The sequence below is a fragment of the Mytilus trossulus genome, chromosome 3, assembly GCF_036588685.1.
Source record: "Mytilus trossulus isolate FHL-02 chromosome 3, PNRI_Mtr1.1.1.hap1, whole genome shotgun sequence".
Lineage (NCBI taxonomy): Eukaryota > Metazoa > Mollusca > Bivalvia > Mytilida > Mytilidae > Mytilus > Mytilus trossulus.
Window position 1 is genome coordinate 65,943,293 of NC_086375.1, and position 20,107 is coordinate 65,963,399.

At 31.2% G+C, this 20,107-nt stretch overlaps 2 protein-coding genes across 3 annotated transcripts in view; both read left to right on the forward strand.

The window, feature by feature from the left end:
* Nucleotides 1-14: 14 nt before the first annotated feature.
* On the forward strand, nt 15-16,206 carry LOC134712164 (sulfotransferase 1B1-like). Of its 2 annotated transcripts, none has more exons than XM_063573416.1 (6): nt 15-81; nt 5,142-5,316; nt 6,012-6,332; nt 9,086-9,189; nt 12,680-12,845; nt 13,962-16,206. In XM_063573416.1, the coding sequence occupies exons 2-6, from the start codon at nt 5,142-5,144 to the stop codon at nt 14,072-14,074; spliced, it is 879 nt and encodes a 292-aa protein (XP_063429486.1). In that variant the 5' UTR covers nt 15-81; the 3' UTR covers nt 14,075-16,206. The 2 variants fall into 2 exon arrangements, with proteins under 2 accessions (XP_063429486.1, XP_063429488.1); XM_063573418.1 differs by having other exon boundaries at nt 6,012-6,200.
* LOC134712163 (sulfotransferase 1B1-like) overlaps nt 14,705-20,107 on the forward strand; it is a 22,560-nt gene continuing 17,157 nt past the window's right edge. The window contains exon 1 of the mRNA XM_063573415.1: nt 14,705-14,827. Within this exon, the coding sequence (XP_063429485.1) occupies nt 14,801-14,827 (27 nt within the window). The 5' untranslated portion in view covers nt 14,705-14,800. The remainder of the gene's footprint in view (nt 14,828-20,107) is intronic.

Genomic DNA, 20,107 nt, shown 5'->3' on the forward strand with positions numbered 1-20,107 from the left:
TAAATACACAACTACACAAATTAACATATATTTACATGTGTTTTACATAATGCGTTTGTTTGTATACCGAATCGGATCAGCGTAAGTTATTACTACACATGAATGTTAAATTATTTAATATTTACTTTATTTCTGCTTACTTTTCAGTCGACTATAAGATTTGTATTTTGTTTTATTTTGTCTTATTGATGATCAACTTCACCATGCACGAATGAGATAAAAATGTTTGAAATATTCGAGCAACAGTTTTTTTTTTTGTGTTTATTTATTGTTTGTATTTAGAATCATTTTCATAACAGCATGGACAAGACCTTTTCTTGCCTCGTTTAGGTTATCAATTGACTTGGTCAGATAAGGTGAACGTTCGTCTGTAACGTTACACCCACTTGTCATATCGTACGTGTTAGGGACATTTAAACTGGGGGGTCGCCAAAGGTTTTGAACGCTTTTAATTAAATAATACGAATAACTAGCAGAGGACTAAACCTTGTATGTTGATTCAAATGTAAATACTTACACATTCTTTTTTCGTCATGTGCACCGGCATGTACTTTTTCTTTTTTTTTTTTGATTTATCATACTTTATTGAAATCTGTACATTTGTTGGTGAAAAACATCAAGTACATACAGGTATAATATCTCGGATTCGTTGACATCAGGAAATAACATATTTATATAGTGAGATGTTAGTTAGTACTATGCATATAATTTTACATACATGTACGTAAGAAAAAATACATACCATTTCAGTAATATCAATAAAGAAGCTTACCATTAAGATTATCAAACATTTAATTATCTAATATAACAAATAGTGTTGTTGTAGTAGTAAATTATAAAGATATATAATATATATGTTTAAAAGAGGGACGAAAGATACCAGAGGGACAGTCAAACTCATAAATCGAAAATAAATTTGACAACGCAATGGCTAAAAAGGGAAAAAAAACAATAGTACACATGCCATACCATATAAAACTAAAGAATAAGTAACACGAACCCCATCAAAAACTGGGGTGAATTCAGGTGCGCCGGAAGGGTTAGCAGATCCTGATCCACATGTGGCACCGGTCGTGTTGCTCATGTTATAACAAATCAGGTACATAGTCTTAATTCGGTAGGTCACATTCATGAAAGGGAAGGGGATTGTAGTTAACACGATTAAAGCATGTCTTGTTTTTTAAAATTCAAATAATGAAGAAAAAAAAACCAACAACACAACAAAAAACACAAGAAAAAAAAATAAAAATTGAAAGATAGATAATCAGATGAATTTCAAAGAAATTAAAAAAAAAATTTTGGTTTTTTTTGCTATTTATTTGCACAGATTCATCATGTAGTTCTTTCTCACATAAGAGACAATATAGCATATAACAATTCTATGTCTATTAATTTGTGTACACATATACAATGTAAAAATAACTGATCATTCACTGAAAAGGATGGCAACAGCATTCCAACTCTTGTCAAAAATTTCCTCTCTTTTATTTTTAACAGCAATTACTTTTGTAGTGCTGTATACACATTTTACTCTTGATATATTTAAACTGTTACTCAATAACCCTCATTTCAGTGATTGCTTTTTTATCTGATATATTCCATTGAACTTGATAGTATGGATACTGGTACTAGCGAACCTAGACGGCATGCTAGATATCTTGATTTTTTTCTCGTTATTTAAGGAATGACTGTAATTATAATTCTGTCTTTGAAGAAATAACATAAAAAATTTGGTGCACACTGAATAACGCGCGTAGCGGGTTATTTAACAGTGTGCACCACATTTGTTATGTTATTTCGAATAGACAGAAAAAATATTACAGCAATTTCTTATAATTTAATTCCAAATTCCATTTTAAACCGTAGAAAACCATGAAAAAATGTTGATGATGTCACATTACGGTGACATGACTAAATTATGTCTATGGGCTGAGAACAAAATAACGTCAGCCAATCAGAAGACGTGTTACATCAAAAATTAAATTATTGACATATATTCAAAATCGAATCTATGTTGAACGTCATGAGTTTATCTTCTTATTGTCAATTTTCTATTTCTCGCTAGAGATTTACATGTATTCTATGTCTAACAGTATGGCGTTACGATACCTAAATGAATTCGCAGAATTTATCAGATCTTTATAGATATTTAATTTTCACTACTAGTTGTGTATGTATACATCATTATGATAATGTTGCAGGCCGTGAAAAGAATGATACGCACAATGATAGGCATGATTTTAGAAAGATGGTTCAATAATTCGTTCTTTATAAGGATTGTTATAAGAGTGTTATATCCATTTTAAAGATGAGACGGAATATTTTTTATCGTTCTTTTGAATATTGATGCCAAAAAGAAGGAGGACAGATGTGTGTTGGTGTGTGTGTGTGCGTGTGATAGTTAAACAAATTTGCTGTAAATTTCAGATTTTTTTTCTGTCATATGAAACGACATTTTCAAGGGTTTTTCTCTTGAAACAATTACATATAAGTCGTCGAAAGAGGATTACGCATCATAATCATTATTGTAAGTTCAGATATCACGAAACGAATGGGAAACCGGTAACGACTTCGTTGCGTTGAAAATAAGGAGGAATAGTACAGACACATAAGATAAATTGTTTGAAGGGACATCTTAGTGTATAAAAAACCGTATTAATAATACAAATATTAAAGGTTACCAATTATATCGTCAAATGATATGATTATTCGATCGTCTTCAGACATTAACATACAACAATGATAATAATACATAACTTGATTCCCAAAATAAGTACAGCTTATGTAGGATATAAAATGTTTGACAAATTAATTATGCATGCACCATATCGCATAAACATATTAATAACATATAGTGTGATACATTGTACCATCTCTGCCCTCAAACATTGCTAGTACATTTATTCAGATGAACTTAACTAAATTACAAGTAAACTATCATTTATTATAGTGTGCAGAAAATTAAGAATATAACTTTTAGCAAAAAAAGATAAATTTTACTATGATTTCTAATTAGACAACTATATATCAAAGTAAAAAGGAAGAAGGAAGTAAGCGAATAATAAAAGGCCACATACGGTCTCCGACAATAAGAAAAACTATGCCATAAAGTCAGCCATTAAAGACATAGAGATGAAAACTGAAACAATTCCACAAGAAAACTATCTGTATCATTTATAAAGGCAACAGTAGTTTACCGGTGTTCAGAAGTCATAAATCGATCGAGAAAAAAACCTGAGGGAAACATTTCAACTAAAAGAGGAAAACAAAAGAACAACGGGAACACTTAAGTGGAACAAAAATGGCAACCTACATAGAAACGAACTATTTGATAACTTATATAATTCTTGCTTGGTACTTGCCAATGTTAGAAACAAAAATGGTAGGTTGAACCTGGAAATATGTCTAGCCAAACCTCTTGCTTATATGACAATTCTAAAAAAAAAAATCGTGTCAAAAATATAGCATAAATACACGTTAGACCAGTCAACAAGAGAAACTGTTTACAAAAAAAACCATACATGACAGAAAACAACAGCCTCTGTACTTTAGACTCATAACTTTGGACAGGCATATACATAATATAGCGTTGTTGAACATGTTGTTGAGCGTACAAACCTTCCCCGACATTTCGACAATTTAACGTCTCTTGAACTTGTATAAAAATAAAAAAACCTGTTAAGAACGTTGAAGAGGTGATAAAAAAGGTTTATGTTTAATTAAGTTAAAAGACAAACTTGGCAAGGAATTAGACCTTTGCATAAGTTTCATTTCTCAATTTAAAGCGATTTCCTAACTTTTATAAAAGCAAATTTAAATTTAACTAAGCGATGATCGAGGCCAACATATCTAAATTAAATGCAGATGTTTAAGAACTGATTAAAACTAAAAGGATCACAAGATGAGCACAACTTGGACATACAATAAAAACTAGTTATGTGTGAGATACATTTTTGAATTTTTACTTATTTTCAAAATGAAATAATAGGAAATTTGAACCAAGAATGTAATTAAATCCACCATTGATACCCGGATTGTAATTTGGTATTTGGGACAAACTCGCGTTTCGTCTACCAAAATATCCGTTATTTCATAAAAGTTCGGTAAATGTTACGTATGAGTTTTTTCCTGGGGCACTTATTTTTTTCGCCACCTCTTTCGCCAAAATAGTATATTTTCTTTAAGTAACATTTAAGGGGAAGGGAAATTCATATACTTGAAATTGATCCCAAAATTTTTGAACAGATAACATTTAATACAAAAGTTACAGAGATCTTAACAATAATTATAATATCAAGTAAAGCCCATTCCAGGCAACGAATGGGGAAGTAATTCCTCAATTTAAAATGTAGCAGAAATATCGACCTTGTAGTAGTAATATTATTTATAACGTAATTAATTTTTAATTTAATTTCATAATGCATTTCACTTTGAAATACGACAATCATATTTACGTCTGACACATTCAACATTCACATGTACTGTATGCGATCGTCTCTTAATCAGCAAAGCGGCTCATACTAGACTAAAAGTTGGTTGCCAAAGTAGCAGTTTTCGCGTTTGACTAAGAAAAGGAAAAGATATTTGTTCCAGCAAATATATCTATTTATTCTTCTGAAATTTTATGTTCAATGTTCACTGATGGTACAAAATGGCCTTACATATCAACTTTATCATGAAACACCCAAAAAAGTCACAATTTTGTTCGTAAAAGGGTCTCTTTCAACGTATTAATGCTAAATACATTAGATTTTTTCATAAAAGTCCATAATATTTTCCAAAGTAAGCCCATTTTGGATATTATGTCAAACTATGATGATTTTGGGCAATTTTCAGACCTAAAAGCTTCAGATACACCTTGGTCGCCACGTACGATCCAAAATCTATTGTAACCAAAAGATTACAATTTAGATACGGAATTCATCAATATAAAATAAATTTGGATCGTGGATGGCGTCCCAGGTTAATAATCCCCAAAAACTATCAAAACTATTGTAAAGGAAAGTGCCTGAAACATATGTTTTTGTCTAGTAGTATTATCACAAGAATTTCGATGTCAAATTTGATTTTTTGGCCCGATTTAAAAAAAACATCAAATATTTAGGGCCAATTTTAACCCTTCGCGAACCTTCTCCTTTCAGATGCCAGTGAAGGATCTAGTAGACTCAGAAGGGAAATGTATGACAGTTTTAGATGTTGATGGTTTTCTTTTACCCGATTTTAAATGTCCAAGTCAGGAAAATGACTTCCGGTCAATGGCTGATAATTTTGTAGCTAGAGATGATGACGTATTGCTTAGTAATTATCCAAAATCAGGTATTAAATTTGTAAATTTGAAAATATTGTTATGTTCATGTGTTTTTTTGATTTTGATAAGTAAGAGCAAAGAAATTCTAATCTAAAGAGCAGTGAATTTAAAGAGTCGAAGTGGATAAGTAGCATTTTAGAAATATGAAATAAAAATGATGACAATAAAAGGAATAATGCAAAACAAATTAAAAAATATTATATCTGTTTAATTTATTATAGCGGTATAAATGTTTATCATGTTTAAATGTTGTATTCGCCAATTTAAAAAATTAATTAAGATAAGTTCGAGGCTAACAGATTTCCAGAGTTTATGCAATGAAAAATAAGGTAGAGTTTTGTGTTCAATCTATTTCAAATCGGAAATACGATGCATTCGTTTAATCTTTTTTTTATAAATTCGTATTTTATTTATCTTCTAACAACATTAGTTATATAGTGTTTCTTAAATGAAAATAGCAATTTAAGAATTTGATATACCTTCATCAGGAACGCTCAAACATAAAAAAAAAATGAAAGAAATGAATGTATAAATAAATATTAAAAGTCGACTTATCATGCCTGAAAAGTTGTTTTTTGATAAATCAAATACTATTTCGCACATTTGATTTTTAACATTACAATTTTTCTTTTAGAAATTCGTGTTTCGCAAATTTAAAGTGATTAGTATTCGTTTCTGGCATTCATAATATTATTATTAACAGGAACCCATTGGGTGTGGGAAATTATCCAGATGCTGTCAACACAGAAAGCAGAGTTGATAGAATACTCTAAAATGAATTGCATGCTGGAAAACCTGTCAAAAGAATCTTTTGATTCTCTACCGTCTCCTCGTATACTGAATACACATCTAGAATTTTCCATGCTTCCGAAAGATTTTCTTAGGAGGAAATGTAAGATAGTTTATACTATTAGAAATCCCAAAGATGTTGCTGTTTCATATTATCACCATCATCGTGGGTTGCTTACGTATAACTATGATGGATCATGGGATGGCTACTTAGAAAGATTTTTAGAAGGGAATCGTAAGTTGCTGTTTTTTTTTACATGCAGGAGTTATCCCGAATAAAAAATTCAAAACGAATTTAGGGATATGGTGAACTGATGTAAGTGTCATATAATAAGTGTTGTCTAGTAAATCACAAGGGACATATGGTACACTATTGTTCACACTTAAAATAATTATAGTCTAGACAGGAAACAAAGAAAATAAGCGGTATATATAATCAACAACATACACATTTTTTTCCATGCAATATCAATATCTACATATGGTCCCTTTATTGATCTTTTTTTATTAGATGATACAGCGACTAGCGCTTTGCTTTTTGGCATGTTTCTAATTCAAGTACTCTTTGCCTACACTTGGCGAGATAAAGCATTTTTGTGCTGATGTTGCTTTCAGCAACCACCAACCAATAACTAATGTCTGTTAACAAAGATCATCAAATTTTGTAATTGTTTCAAAGGGGCATATCAGCTGTCAAATTCGTGATCACAGATAAGACTTGAATTATCATACTGTAAATCAACAAATTAGACACGTGTAATTAGGTCAGTTTCATTTCAGGTCATAGATTATAAAACAAATGTAAATGATGGTTTTACATGAATATGAATATTTCTTGTGGTCCAAATCGGTCAATGGATTTTATTATGGTTGATTTCTTTTTTTGCTTTCAATGTTGGCATTCTTTGTTTTATATATGTTACTGAATAAGTTTAGGACAGTCATAACCATCTTCAGCTTATGGTAAAGTAAGAATATCATGAATACATGTTCAACTAAGGTTGAATTATTCACTAGCAAGTCAATAACTTGCTTTTGGTTGTTTTGTGAGTGTTTTCATCACATTGAAACAATTGACGAATAATAGAAAAAAGTAAAATAACTGACAAATACTGAACTTTAAGGAAAATTCAAAACTGAAAGTCCTTAATCAATTTCAAAATCAAAAGCTCAAACATATCAATCGATACCATCTATCAAATTCCTGACTTGGTACAGGCGTTTTCTTATCTAGACAATTGTGGATTGAACCTGGTTTTATAGATAGCTAAACATATAACTTGTATCACAGTCGCCTTACATTTCATTATATTGTCAACAATGCGTGAACAAAACGAACACACATATACCTATAATACAAAGTCAACATTGTGCTTTAACCTTAATCACTAAAAAAACACATGTAAAAGTCCAAATGGAATATGGACCAAACATATTAGTAAAATAGTATTTCATTATTCCGCTTTTCCAACAGCTTGTAACAACCAAAATTGTGTTTTTTTGTTATGCCTAAAAGGAAGCGAAAACCAACGTGAACATTTTTTTTTTGCATTTCATATTTATTTGAGCTCTCAAACGTTTAGTGTTTTGAACTTTCCAAACATTCTGTTTTGAGCATACCTGATAAAGTTTACTCCAGTAAAAGACTAGACAAATAAACTCATCACAGATGCCCCTGCACTCCAAAATGAAATAACTGTAACAAAGTCAATGTGGTACTTTCTTTGAGATAGTATTGTGTCTGGGAGACACTTCGCTTCTGCGGGCCTATCTATTGTGTCTCCAAGACACAATGAATACCCTTGTAGATGGAAAGTGTTATTTTACAATAACTATAATATTTAAGCGTGGATTCCCAAAGAATGACAAAGTTCAATTGTCTCCCAAAAGAGAAAATATTAATAAAAATAAAAACCCTGACCACATGCACACCTTCAATATATATGTTCAAACAGCCAGCAAAGTGGAAACAGCATAGCCTTCAAACTGTAGGAGGAGTTATTTTTTAAAAGTTCCTTTTATGCAAGTAAATAATCAAAACAAAATACAAATTTCAACTATCGCCCAAAAGATCAAATGTTAAAAAAATAAAAATCAAAACCCTGACCACATGTAGACCTTCAATACATATACAAACAGCCAGCAAAATTAAAACTTCATAGTATTCAAACTGTAGTAGGAGTTATTTAGAAACGCTTCTCTTATGCAAGTAAACACTCAAAAAAAATTACAAAGATCAACTGTCTCCCAAAAGAGCAAATATTAATAAAATTCAAAACCCTGACCACATGCATACCTTCAATATATATACAAACAGATACCAAAGTAACAACTTCCTAGGATTTAGACTGTAGGAGGAGTTATGCAGAATAATTATATACTCATAATGGGAAAAAAGATCGGACGGACGGAACGGGGTAAAACAATATGCCCCCAACTTTTAGTTACGGGGACATAAAAAACATAAAAGCTGAAAATTCTAAACGAATAGTCCCGTATCAAATGGCAAAATAAAAATTTCAAACACATCAACCGAGTAGAAAACCACTATCAAATTGATATAGGCATTTCCTTATGTAAAAAATTGTGAATTGAACCTGGTTTTACAGCTAGCTAAACCTCTCACGTATATGACAGTTGCATATCATTACATTATATTGACAACAATGTGTGAATAAAACAAACAAACATAAAGGTAAAAATGTCAAAAATAGGGGTACATCAGTAAAAATGTGTCATAATCTTAATCTTAAACACATATGCAAACAAAGAGAAACAAAATTGCATGAAGACAAACACATCAGCAGACATAAAAGACAAAGAATGCAAAAACCATCACACGTGTCTATGCACGATTATTTTATTATATACTAACGTTTCTACTTTTACACTTCTAATACACCATATAAACTTCCAAAAGTACATAATTTACCAGTATTGATTTGTTCAATTTTCTTCAGTTTTTAATGTACAATTAATATATTTCAGTTGATTACATGTCTTGGTTTGACAATGTACGAAACTGGCACAAGGACATAAAGGAACATAAAGAGTATCCTATACATGTTATTCATTACGAAGATATGCAACAGGTATAGTAAACACATTCACATTTTATCAGATGTTCAGTATACGCCTATAAGACAGCATTCAAATACTTTTATGTAAATTCTGATTTCATCTATGCAAGTCCCAATATTCTGCACTTAATAAGAACTCATAGACAGTCATAGATTTTTAATACAATTAAAGACTTTCCGGAAAAATACTTCAGTATAGGTCTATTAATTTCTATAAAAAAAAAGAAAATAACACGTTTATATTGTTTCTCTGTCCTATATTTTCTCCCATTTATCTGTTTATTTATTGTAACCCTGTCGTGTAATGTTGTAATTTTAATGTTATAATTAGCGCTGCCATTATAGCAGGAGGTTTAGCATGCCACAAAACAAGGTTCAACCCACCATTATTTCAAAAAATGCCCTGTACCAGGTCAGGAAAATGGCCATTGTTACATTATAGTTCCGTTTTTCTCTGTGTTACGTTTCAGTGTTGTGTCTCTGTTGTGTCGTAGTTCTCTCATATTTGATACGTTTCCCTCGGTTTTAGTTCAAACATTTGAAATCTGATGATGTTTAAGTTCCGAAACCGTTGAAGAGATATATAACAAACAAAAAAATTAAAAAAAATAGCCAAATTTATCTGAAGTCAACTTTGCCTGAGGAAATAAAGACATTGGTTTCTTAATAACTTCAAAATTTATAAACGTTAAATCATGTCAGTACAGAAGTGGGGATCTGATAGTCCACTAACAGAGGACCAAGTGATGTAAAAAATTGAGAGCAACATGTTTTATAATTTCATGCGTTCGAAGCACTTTTTTGGATTTACCTCCATCCGGAACGCTCAAACATTTGAAATCCGAGGATGTATAAGTACCGAAACCATTGACAAAAACCCTAAAATAAATAGCTTAATCATCTAAAGTCAACTTTGCCAAAGGAAGTTTAAACCTTAATTTCTTTAAATCCTTGTACCATAAGGTTCTGTACCAAAGAAAGAATTTCGGTATGGATTTTCGGGTTTATGGATCTAACCGTTAAGGAAAAGGGACAAAGACCAAAAACATATTGTTGTTTCTAGTGCTTTGCATAAAATTGCATATTCCTTTACCAATTTAAATGGGGTGTAATTTCTTGATGTTCTGTAATATGCCAAATAGAAACGTGCACTTGGATTTTGTTTTTTGGCCCCCGTTTTTAGATTTGTTCATATCGAGGTTCAAAGTGCTCAACATTAAACTTTGTTTTATTTCATCAACAATTGAATTAGTAAGGATCTTTAAAATACCAACCCAAACCGACTATTTGGATTTGTTAAATTGCTCATATATAAATATATATATATTTCATATAGGTTTACATTAAGGTTCCTTATGTGTAATACCACCAAATCATGGTACGTCACATCCGGAAAAAGATATTCCCTTGAATTTGACAGTTGTAGGTAATTAATCCTACATTTTATTGCAGTAAAAACATTTCTGTGTCATAAACATATGTCTTGGGTATTTCAAACCGCCATTATTTTTGGATACATGGATGGTTATTTTCTTATATGCAATGAAATGTTTTGTGAATTGTTTCTAAAGTGATAAAATTTTACTCATGTTAAGTATTTCTTTATTTGTAACACAGATAAATTCTGACATTTGTTTTTGAAAAGTGCAAATTTAACAAAGACTAATAGGGGGAAATCACAGGTGGTAGTACACCTAATGTGGGAAGCTATACATGCACCTTTGACCTTGTGAGTAATTTTATGTGTTATAATTTCTGGATATTTAAGTGAAATATTATTAAAAATATAGTCTCCAAAACACATTGTATGAGAAAATTGTCTTCAAATAGGACTCTAACATTAATATTCAGTTAACAGAACAAGCCATACTAAGTGTTTTTTGTTTTTTTTTGGGGGGGGGATTTTTCTTCTTAATTCTTTCATTCTGCTATGATAGAACATTTTCTTATGAAATACTTAAATAGATATATAGTTATAGGTGGATGCAATTATTAGTAATGCTGTAACGACATATTATTTACTAAAAGAGAGGCCTTTTATGTCCCTTTCTGGAACGGGGAAACATCTAATTTTTACTTAAGGACTTATTGGAACCTCCTTGGAGACAGAAAACTTTTATATGGATTGTTTATTCTACTAAAATGCTTCAATTACTCATTTTTTATATTATTTCCGACATAAATGAATGAAAGTTACCCAATAATTTTTATTTAAAGGTCCGAAAAAAATTGAAATTTTGAGGAAATGAGAGGTATAAATTGACCAAAAGAGACCTTATAAAGAAGACAAAGACGTCCATTAGTATTATTTATCTTCCTAAAATCATCTTGTTTAACATATTCCACTATTTTAAGACAGATAAGATAGATATTTGATCATTTATTGGTCCACACTTTAGTCTAGCTTGATGTGGCTTGGTTTGGATTTGTCGAAGAATTTTTTCTCGAATCGCTGAAGATGTCGTCTATGCTAGATTTTTCTCACGATTGAACTGATTATGACAAAACTTGACTGAAATGCTTGAAATAACCAATATTACAAAGGGAAAAAGTCACATTCAGTTTATTGAATAATAATGTCTTCTTTAATAGGTCCAGAATTAAACTTTGTTGATTTTTCGATAATAATCAAATTATCGGGGTTCCTCGATGTGCTCAATCTACATGTGTATTTTTATTTTACTAACGACCGTACACTTGGCCAACTAGAATTTGACATTAAGGTTCAGATAATAACTCAACTCAAAAAATGAAGAAAAAAACAACCAGTGACATTGTAGATTTTCAATGTTTATTATCAACATTCCAGTAACACTTGCATATTTACCTATCTCCCACTTTTTTAAAGGAGCTCCAAAAAGGAGCTTCCAAAAAAAAAGCTCTGCACGTTTTATAAATATTAATATAATTCTTTATGTACTAAGGGCAAAACACTTCATTTACATCGAGTCAACACAACCACTTGAGTAGTTGATGAATGTTACATCGAGAATATAACATAACCAAAGTTTCCCTTTAAAAGGACAACCACTGACTCAGCTCTAACCTGGACAAAAACAGAATAAATATGAATTTAACTTGATTTTCACTTTTACCCTTTTTCTATTTGAAGTCCGTAGAATAATAACCAAAGGTACAAATTAACACACAACGGAAACAGATATGCAGGCAATGTTAAATAATACATACATGCTGGCAGTTAATGAAAGTTGTTTTAAAATTGAGAGTGGAATTGGGGAGTGGTCAAAGAAAGAACAAACCAAACAAAGAGCAGATAACATCAGAGGTCCACCAATGGTTCTTCAGTGCAACTTAACATGCATAAATATCATTGATACCATGTCCTACTCTCTTGCATTTATTTTCTGTGTGTTTGTCTACCTATTTTATCGTCAGTGTTTTAAATAAATAAACTTTATTTAATTGCGATTCTGCAATCATCAAGATATGTGTACAATTTGTAAATAAATTTTTAGTATTCATAGCACATATTTGTTTTCAGAATGGCATCGAAGAAATAAGAAAATTAGCAAAATTTATAGAGAAACCATATAATGAAAAGTTGTTAAAAGATATCCAAGACAAGTGTCAATTTGAAATGATGCAAAAGGGTAAATGTGTCGGTAACATTTTTTGGAAAGAAAATACTGCTGGAGTCTACAGAGAAGGTAATTTATTATTTTGAAACATTCATGATAAGTTTAATTTAACAATAAAATAATTATAAGTTGATGCATTCTTTTATATATTGCATGTTTAAAAGGGAATGAATATGATATGAAGACCAAAGATGAACCTGGGAGATACAAAAGATATTTGAAAAATGTAATAAGTATGATGTTTTATTAGGTCCCAGTTATGGAAAGACTTTTTTATGATATATATTGACATCTAAAATGAATAGTCATAAATGAATCAACAAAAGCTAATAACTCTAGAATAGACAGATTATATTGAAACGAGGATGGATATTTTATATCTTACCTCCTACACATTACTAGGAATGTGAGTGGTTAAAAACGCACTCGTGGGGACCGTGTATATTTGATATTAGGTTAGTAGGGAGGCGGGGCTTATCTCAAACACGGTTAGTAGTGGTATTACGTCCCTTTATATTCCATATAAGGTAGAAGGGAGACGGGGCTTATTTCGTACAAGGTAAGTAGTGGTGTAACGTCCCTTTATAAAACAGAACGGTACTTAGAAAAAATCGTAAAGGTTTCAACCGACGAAGAAATTGATGATTAAGTTTAAATCAATTCGTAAAACACATTTAAACCTAACAAGTTCTTATTGTTAGTATCTGTTTTTGTAGGATAAATGGAAGTAGTTTCTTAATGCTAACAGTATTTGCTCATTTTGATAGGTCTAAATTTCACACGTGAAGATAGTCAGTAAGATAAATTCGTTACATAGTGTGCTTGTGACCTAATACGGTATATATGGGGCCAGTAAATTCGCTCTCACCCCATATGGAATTTACTGACCCCATACATACCGTATTGGGTCACTAGCACACTATGTAACTAATAATATTCTCTTAGAGCTGTGGTTATAAAATACCATCTAGACTTCAGGAGATTTAAAATTTCAAAAAATGAATTGACACTTAATCATTGCCATTAATACAACTCTGTATATCAATTTCTAAATGTTTTTGCTTTGTTTTGTTGTGCTGTTTGAATCCGATTTTCTTGACCTTTATCCAAATTTTTTTCAATTAGATTTGAAATGTTGCTATATTTTAACCAGACTAGATATAATCAAATATGTTTATATTGCAGGTAAAGTGGGTGGATGGAAGAAGGTTTTTACAGTAGCACAGAATGAGAAGTTTGATAAAGTGTTTCAGGAAAAAATAGCTGATTTACATTTGGACATTAAATTCACAATATGAATAATATAGTTATTAAAGATGTTAAACAGCTAAACAAGTAACATGGAGTTTAATTTAGTAGATTTTTATCTTATACTATGTAGGACGACAGCAGTGTATAAACTGGGCAATTGCATGATTTAGTGTACACTGATTTAATCCTACGCCAGTTCAGTATATTGTTTACGTTAACAAACAAAAAAGATGTTTCAGTCTCATAATCATAATAATGATAATTACAATAAAAATCAAAAACAAACGCAGTCAGTAAATAGGTAAAACATCGCCCGATCTGCTTATTTTTTGACATCAATATTCGATCGTGTTGAAAGTCAATTCCGTCTACAATAACATGAGGAACTTTTTTTCATTAAAAAAGGGTTTTCAATTGCAAACTCGCATAAATTGTATAACTTTGTTAAGTAATTGGATTAAATTCTCGTTGGTATGCAATAAATTTAGTTTGATGGAAAAGAACTTTTTGAAAGATGCAGTTTATCTTTTTTTTTTAATCGGGGAAAATTTTGATATAGTCCATCACTTGAAGCGCAACGCATATTTAAGAAAAGCATTACAATAGGGATAAAGAAAACCGTTAAAATACACAACTACACACAGTGACATATTATCAACCTGTGTGTAACATTATAGGTTTATTTGTTTATAGAGCGGATCGTCTTAACTGTGTGTAACATTATAGGTGCATTTGTTTATAGAGCGGACCGTCTTAACTGTGTGTAACATTATATGTTTATAGAGCGGATCGTCTTAACTGTAAGTGACAACACCATGTTTGACTATTTTAAAATATTAACTTATATCTTTTTTGTACATAGTCAGCTAAGAGATATATAATTTTATTATATTTCGACTTATTTTTAATGATCTTGAGAACAATGCACTGATGAGACAATATATTTCAAATATGCAATAGATATTTATCATTGATATGTTTTTTATGTATTATTCAATAAACCCATTATTTGTCTTGTACATTTGATGACCCCCACTTGGATAGGTTCATGATATTCTATTAACGTGCAATAAACATGCCTGTTAATGAATTGTGTATAAATAAAGGCAACAGTAGTATACCGCTGTTCAAATCTCGTAAATCTATGGACAAAAAAAACAAAATTGGGATTACAAACTAAAACTGAGGGAAACGCATTAAATATAAGAGAAAACCAACGACACAACATTAAAATGTAACACACACAGAAACGGACTAAGCATTAGACAAAATCCGATGAGAATAACAAATATAACATCAAAACCAAAGACATGCATTTGGGATAGAAAAGTACCGTGAATTTTTGTCTTGTTGTTTTTCTGGACCATCATACAGCATCCAAACATTTTTTTTGTTACATTAAACGATATTGTTTGGTGTGTTTTCTCATGGAACAATAACATATCATACTCAATATTAAAATGATTAGATATAACGAAATGGAAGGAGTAAGGAGTATATTGCATTAAAGTACTGATGAATAGTACAGACACGATCTAGTAGATTAATTATTGAAAGGAACGTGTCAGCGTATATACTATTCTACATTAATATTAAATACTTCAGTAGATAAGATTATAGCGTGAAATAATAGAAGGATTATCCGATCGTGTTCAAACATTTATCTATAGTAATAATAGTAATAATAATAATAATAATAATAATAATAATAATAATAAAGGGAGATTATTTATTACTTCCGGTTTGAAAAATGTCATTTTCAGTTTTATGTGATAGTTAACTTGACACTGATGATTTTCAAGGTCATATGACTAGCAACCTAATGCAAAAGTCCTATAACTTTATCATGTATATATATGATAATGAAGTTAAAGAAAGGTCAAAATCTAGAACGTCCATATTGAATATGACCTAAACCTCAATTTTAAGGTCAGAAACCTATAACCTCTAATCAACAGACCCTAGGTCCTTATTATACATGGTTAATTAGTTATATCACCATACGCATCATTTCAAATATATTAAATATAAAAGAGGAGAAAAATGTCATTGAATATCAACATACCCTTCGACCAAAATGTGTGTGATACGACATGTCGTTACTAACAATTTAGCAAAATGTGTTGTTGATATCTTGAATAAAAGTTAAAATAATCCAGAATAAAAGTTAAAAACATTGCTTCGATGTTGATCTAATTTTGCCTTGATTGGACCATTCTTATACCTCAGCTCAAAATACCATAGGGACCAAAGACCTCAATTCAAATGACACTAGGTCTCTATCACTAAGGGATTTACATTTTACAAATTTCAAATACTAGTACAAAAGGAAAAATAATTCTCATATGGAGGCTCCGGACAGAGTCGGTCGAAATTATTTTTAAGATTCTAGGATGTAACGAGCAACTTGGTGGATCAATTTTGTCGTAATCTTTTACGGTTGCGAAGGAGCTTTTGGGAGATAACTCTAACAATAAAATGTGTTCAATTGAACAGGGTCAGTTTCAAAGTTGCAATAACTGTACGACATTAAAGCAAAAAATATAAGCGACATCTTACGAAACCACAAAACACCGTCGGAAGAAGAACAAAAAAGAAATCTGAACAAAAACGCTGAATAAGTCTTTAAAAGTGGAAAGACCTTATTATAAGAACAGAATAAGAATTGTGACTAAGATAGAGAGTTGTCTTATCGGCAATCATTCCACATTCCTCTTTGACAACAAGTTAGAATTCAGTAGTTCAGAAAACAAAGTCCATGATTCCTTTCCATTGTATACTTTGGTAGAAAACTGTAGTACTTACTCGGATCGAAATCCGTTCATCCAAATGACTTCGAATTCTGACGTCAAAATTACATATTCTCAAATCGACTACCAACTTTATGCCTTTCTAATTGACGTCCAATTTTTAGCTTCCCTAATTGACGTAAAATATTACGGACGCCATCACGGGTCGGTTGACCGTTACGGTATAACCGTTTCACAGATGATATCGGATATGTTCCTTATGTCATAACTTCAATAGCCTTCCCTTTTCATACCTACCGAATAAGACTATTTACTGGATTTGTAATAACATAAGCAAAATGACGAGTGTCGCATGTGGAGCAGAATCTGTCTACCCTTCCGGAGCACCAGAGATCACCCCAGTTGTTGGTAGGGTTCGTGTTGCTTAGTCTTTAGTTTTCTATGTTGTGTCTTATATGCTATTATTTGTCTATTTATCTTTTTTTATTTTTGGCAATGTCGTTGTCAGTTTATTTTTGATCTATGAGTTTGACTGTCCCTCTTGTATCTTTCGTACCTTCTCAATTTTTAGCTCCTCTAATCGACGTCTGTTTTGGTCACAAAATATAAAATTGAACTGAACCGATATCAGCTATTTATTATTTATCTATTGGAGAAGACCAACATCAAGCTGACGCCGTTTTGGCAATACAAAAAGTTATACTCACTCTGTACTTACTGTTTGAAATGGATAAAACGGGAAAAAGCCGAGGTAGCACTCCACAGTTAGGTGTGTAGTTTCGCATCTTGGCCCCTGTGGATTTTTAACCTATGAGAGCTAGTGTGCAATAAAATTCATTTTTGGATAGCTGAGTAGTAAAACAGCCTTCGTATTGGGTTTATATGAACATCAAGATTATGTAATGCATGTAATATAGGTTGTTTTCTGTATGACAGTCCGTATTTGCATGCCCATACCATACATTGGTCACGCAATTATTGTAATGTTTTTTTTCCAACTTTTTGTCGCACGAACTTTGTGATTAAATTTTACGAAAAAATTAGGCGAAAGACACCCATTTTTCATTTGATCATAAGGAAGATCTATGCAAACAGTTTCTAAAAAGGTATCACTCAAAGGCATTGAAATTCTAGTTTGATCCAAATTTTGGGGGGATATGTGACATGTTCACCCCCTTTTTGCAATATTTTATGGTAAATAAATGCAGAATGTTGCCATGGATACACATAAAAGGAATTATTTTTCACCCTTTTAACTTTTGAAAATCAAATCTATGGAAGATACTGATTACAAACATATGCACATGTACAACACAAACAGTAAGGTTAATGTATTAGAAACCCAGGAATAGGAGATGATAAAACATTTTGTGGCTCATTTTTAATTCTATTTTCTAACTGTGGAGTGCTACCTGGCAAAAAATCTTTGGACTCTTTTTTCAATTCAGTAATGAACATAGTTGATATACGTATTCAACATTTTAAAGAACATTTAATATTAACAATAACCACAATAAACCTATTTCTCGTATCAAACATACACTAAAAGAACTAGCCAAGGAATTTGTTTTTGTCCCGGCCGATAAAGCTGCTAATAATATTATTATTGTTTGACGTGAATTTTACATTGAGGTTCTGCAAAAAAGAAATTACCAGTTCACCAACATTCCAACTGACTCAATTTTCAGAAAACGACATCTGTAACAAACATAAACTTTTAGCTTCTGCTTTACAAGCAGAACCAAATACAATGAAAGTCCCAACTATGTATTGGCTTCTGAAGCTCCACAAAACACCTTACAAATATAGATTTATTTCGTCTTCAAGGCATTGTTCCACAACTAAATTGTCTATTCTTCTTACCAGTACACTTGGTACAATAAAAAACCTGATGATAAATTGTTCAAATAAGGCTTTCGAAAATAGTGGAATTAACTACTTTTGGAGTGTCAAGAACTCGTTGGAAGTACTAGTACTTGATAAATTGCATGCTTATATTCGGGATTTTGAATCTGTTCAAAGTTTAGATTTGTCTACCCTGTATACCACATTGCCTCACATTCTCATTAAGAAAAAAAATTCACCCACCTAATTAAATGGGCATTTAAAAAGTCCGAATGTGAATTTATATGTTCAAACTCTTTTATGTCATTTTTTAGTAGCAATAAACAAAAAAAAACTATATCAATTGGACATGCTTTGATACTATATAACTATATATGCCCTTGAAATTTTACTAGATAACATTTTTTTTTGGCTTTGGAGATTCCGTATATCGTCAGGTTATCGGAATTTCAATGGGGACTAACTGTGCACCACTTATTGCGGACCTGTTTTTATATTGCTATGAGTTACAATTTATGACAAAAATCAGCAAAGACCCATCGAAACAACATCTGATAAACAAATTTAATACTATTTTTAGATATTTGGATGACATTTTGGCTCTCAATAATGACGACTTCAGTATGTATACTAAAAAAAAATTATCCTGTTGAACTTACTTAAAATAAAGCTAATACTAACAATGCCCACTGCCCTTTCCTCGATCTTAATATCTATATCACTAACGGAAAGCTTAATGCTAAAACTTATGAGCAAAGAGATATTTTTTTCATTTCCGATCGTTAATTATCCATTTTTAGGTGGTGACGTTCCCTTGTCGCTATCTTACGGAGATTATATATCTCAACTTGTACGATTCGCTCGTGTATGAAACAATGTTTAAGATTTTAACGAGAGACATTTATGTATTACTGATAAATTATTACACCAGGGTTTTCGATATCACACACTAGTCAAAACATTTACTAAATTTTATCAGCGGTATAAGGACACCATTCGTAAATATAGCACAACATGCAGACTTCTTATACGTTTAGGTATTTTACATCCAATTTTTTTATGGAAATATTCTTTATAAAGCACAAAAATATCATTATTCACCGCAGAAACTAACAAAACCTTTACATAGACTTATTAAGAAGGGATATAGTTACGATACTGTTGCCAGGTCATTAAGGATTGCATATTTTGGCGTAAGTATTGATTCACTTTTAGGGTCTTTGCATCGAAACTAAACACATTTATTTAAAAACCAGTTGTTGGCATGACACGGGTTATGTTCTTCTCATATATGTTATGATGGTATGATACTAAACCCCTAACTGCTGGCATGTCAGTTAACTGCTAGATGTCAGTTGTTATTTATGTATAATTGTCATTTTGTTTATTTTCTTTGGTTACATCTTCTGACATCAGACTCGGACTTCTCTTGAATTGAATTTTAAATGTAAGTATTGTTATGCGTTTACTTTTCTACATTGGCTT

Excerpts from the sequence above, each read along its gene's own strand:
- LOC134712164 (XM_063573416.1), top strand. The coding sequence starts at position 5,142 with ATGCCAGTGAAGGATCTAGTAGACTCAGAAGGGAAATGTATGACAGTT. Across the intron at positions 5,317-6,011 it reads TAGTAATTATCCAAAATCAG|GAACCCATTGGGTGTGGGAA; the intron begins GTATTAAATTTG and ends TATTATTAACAG. Across the intron at positions 9,190-12,679 it reads ATTACGAAGATATGCAACAG|AATGGCATCGAAGAAATAAG; the intron begins GTATAGTAAACA and ends ATTTGTTTTCAG.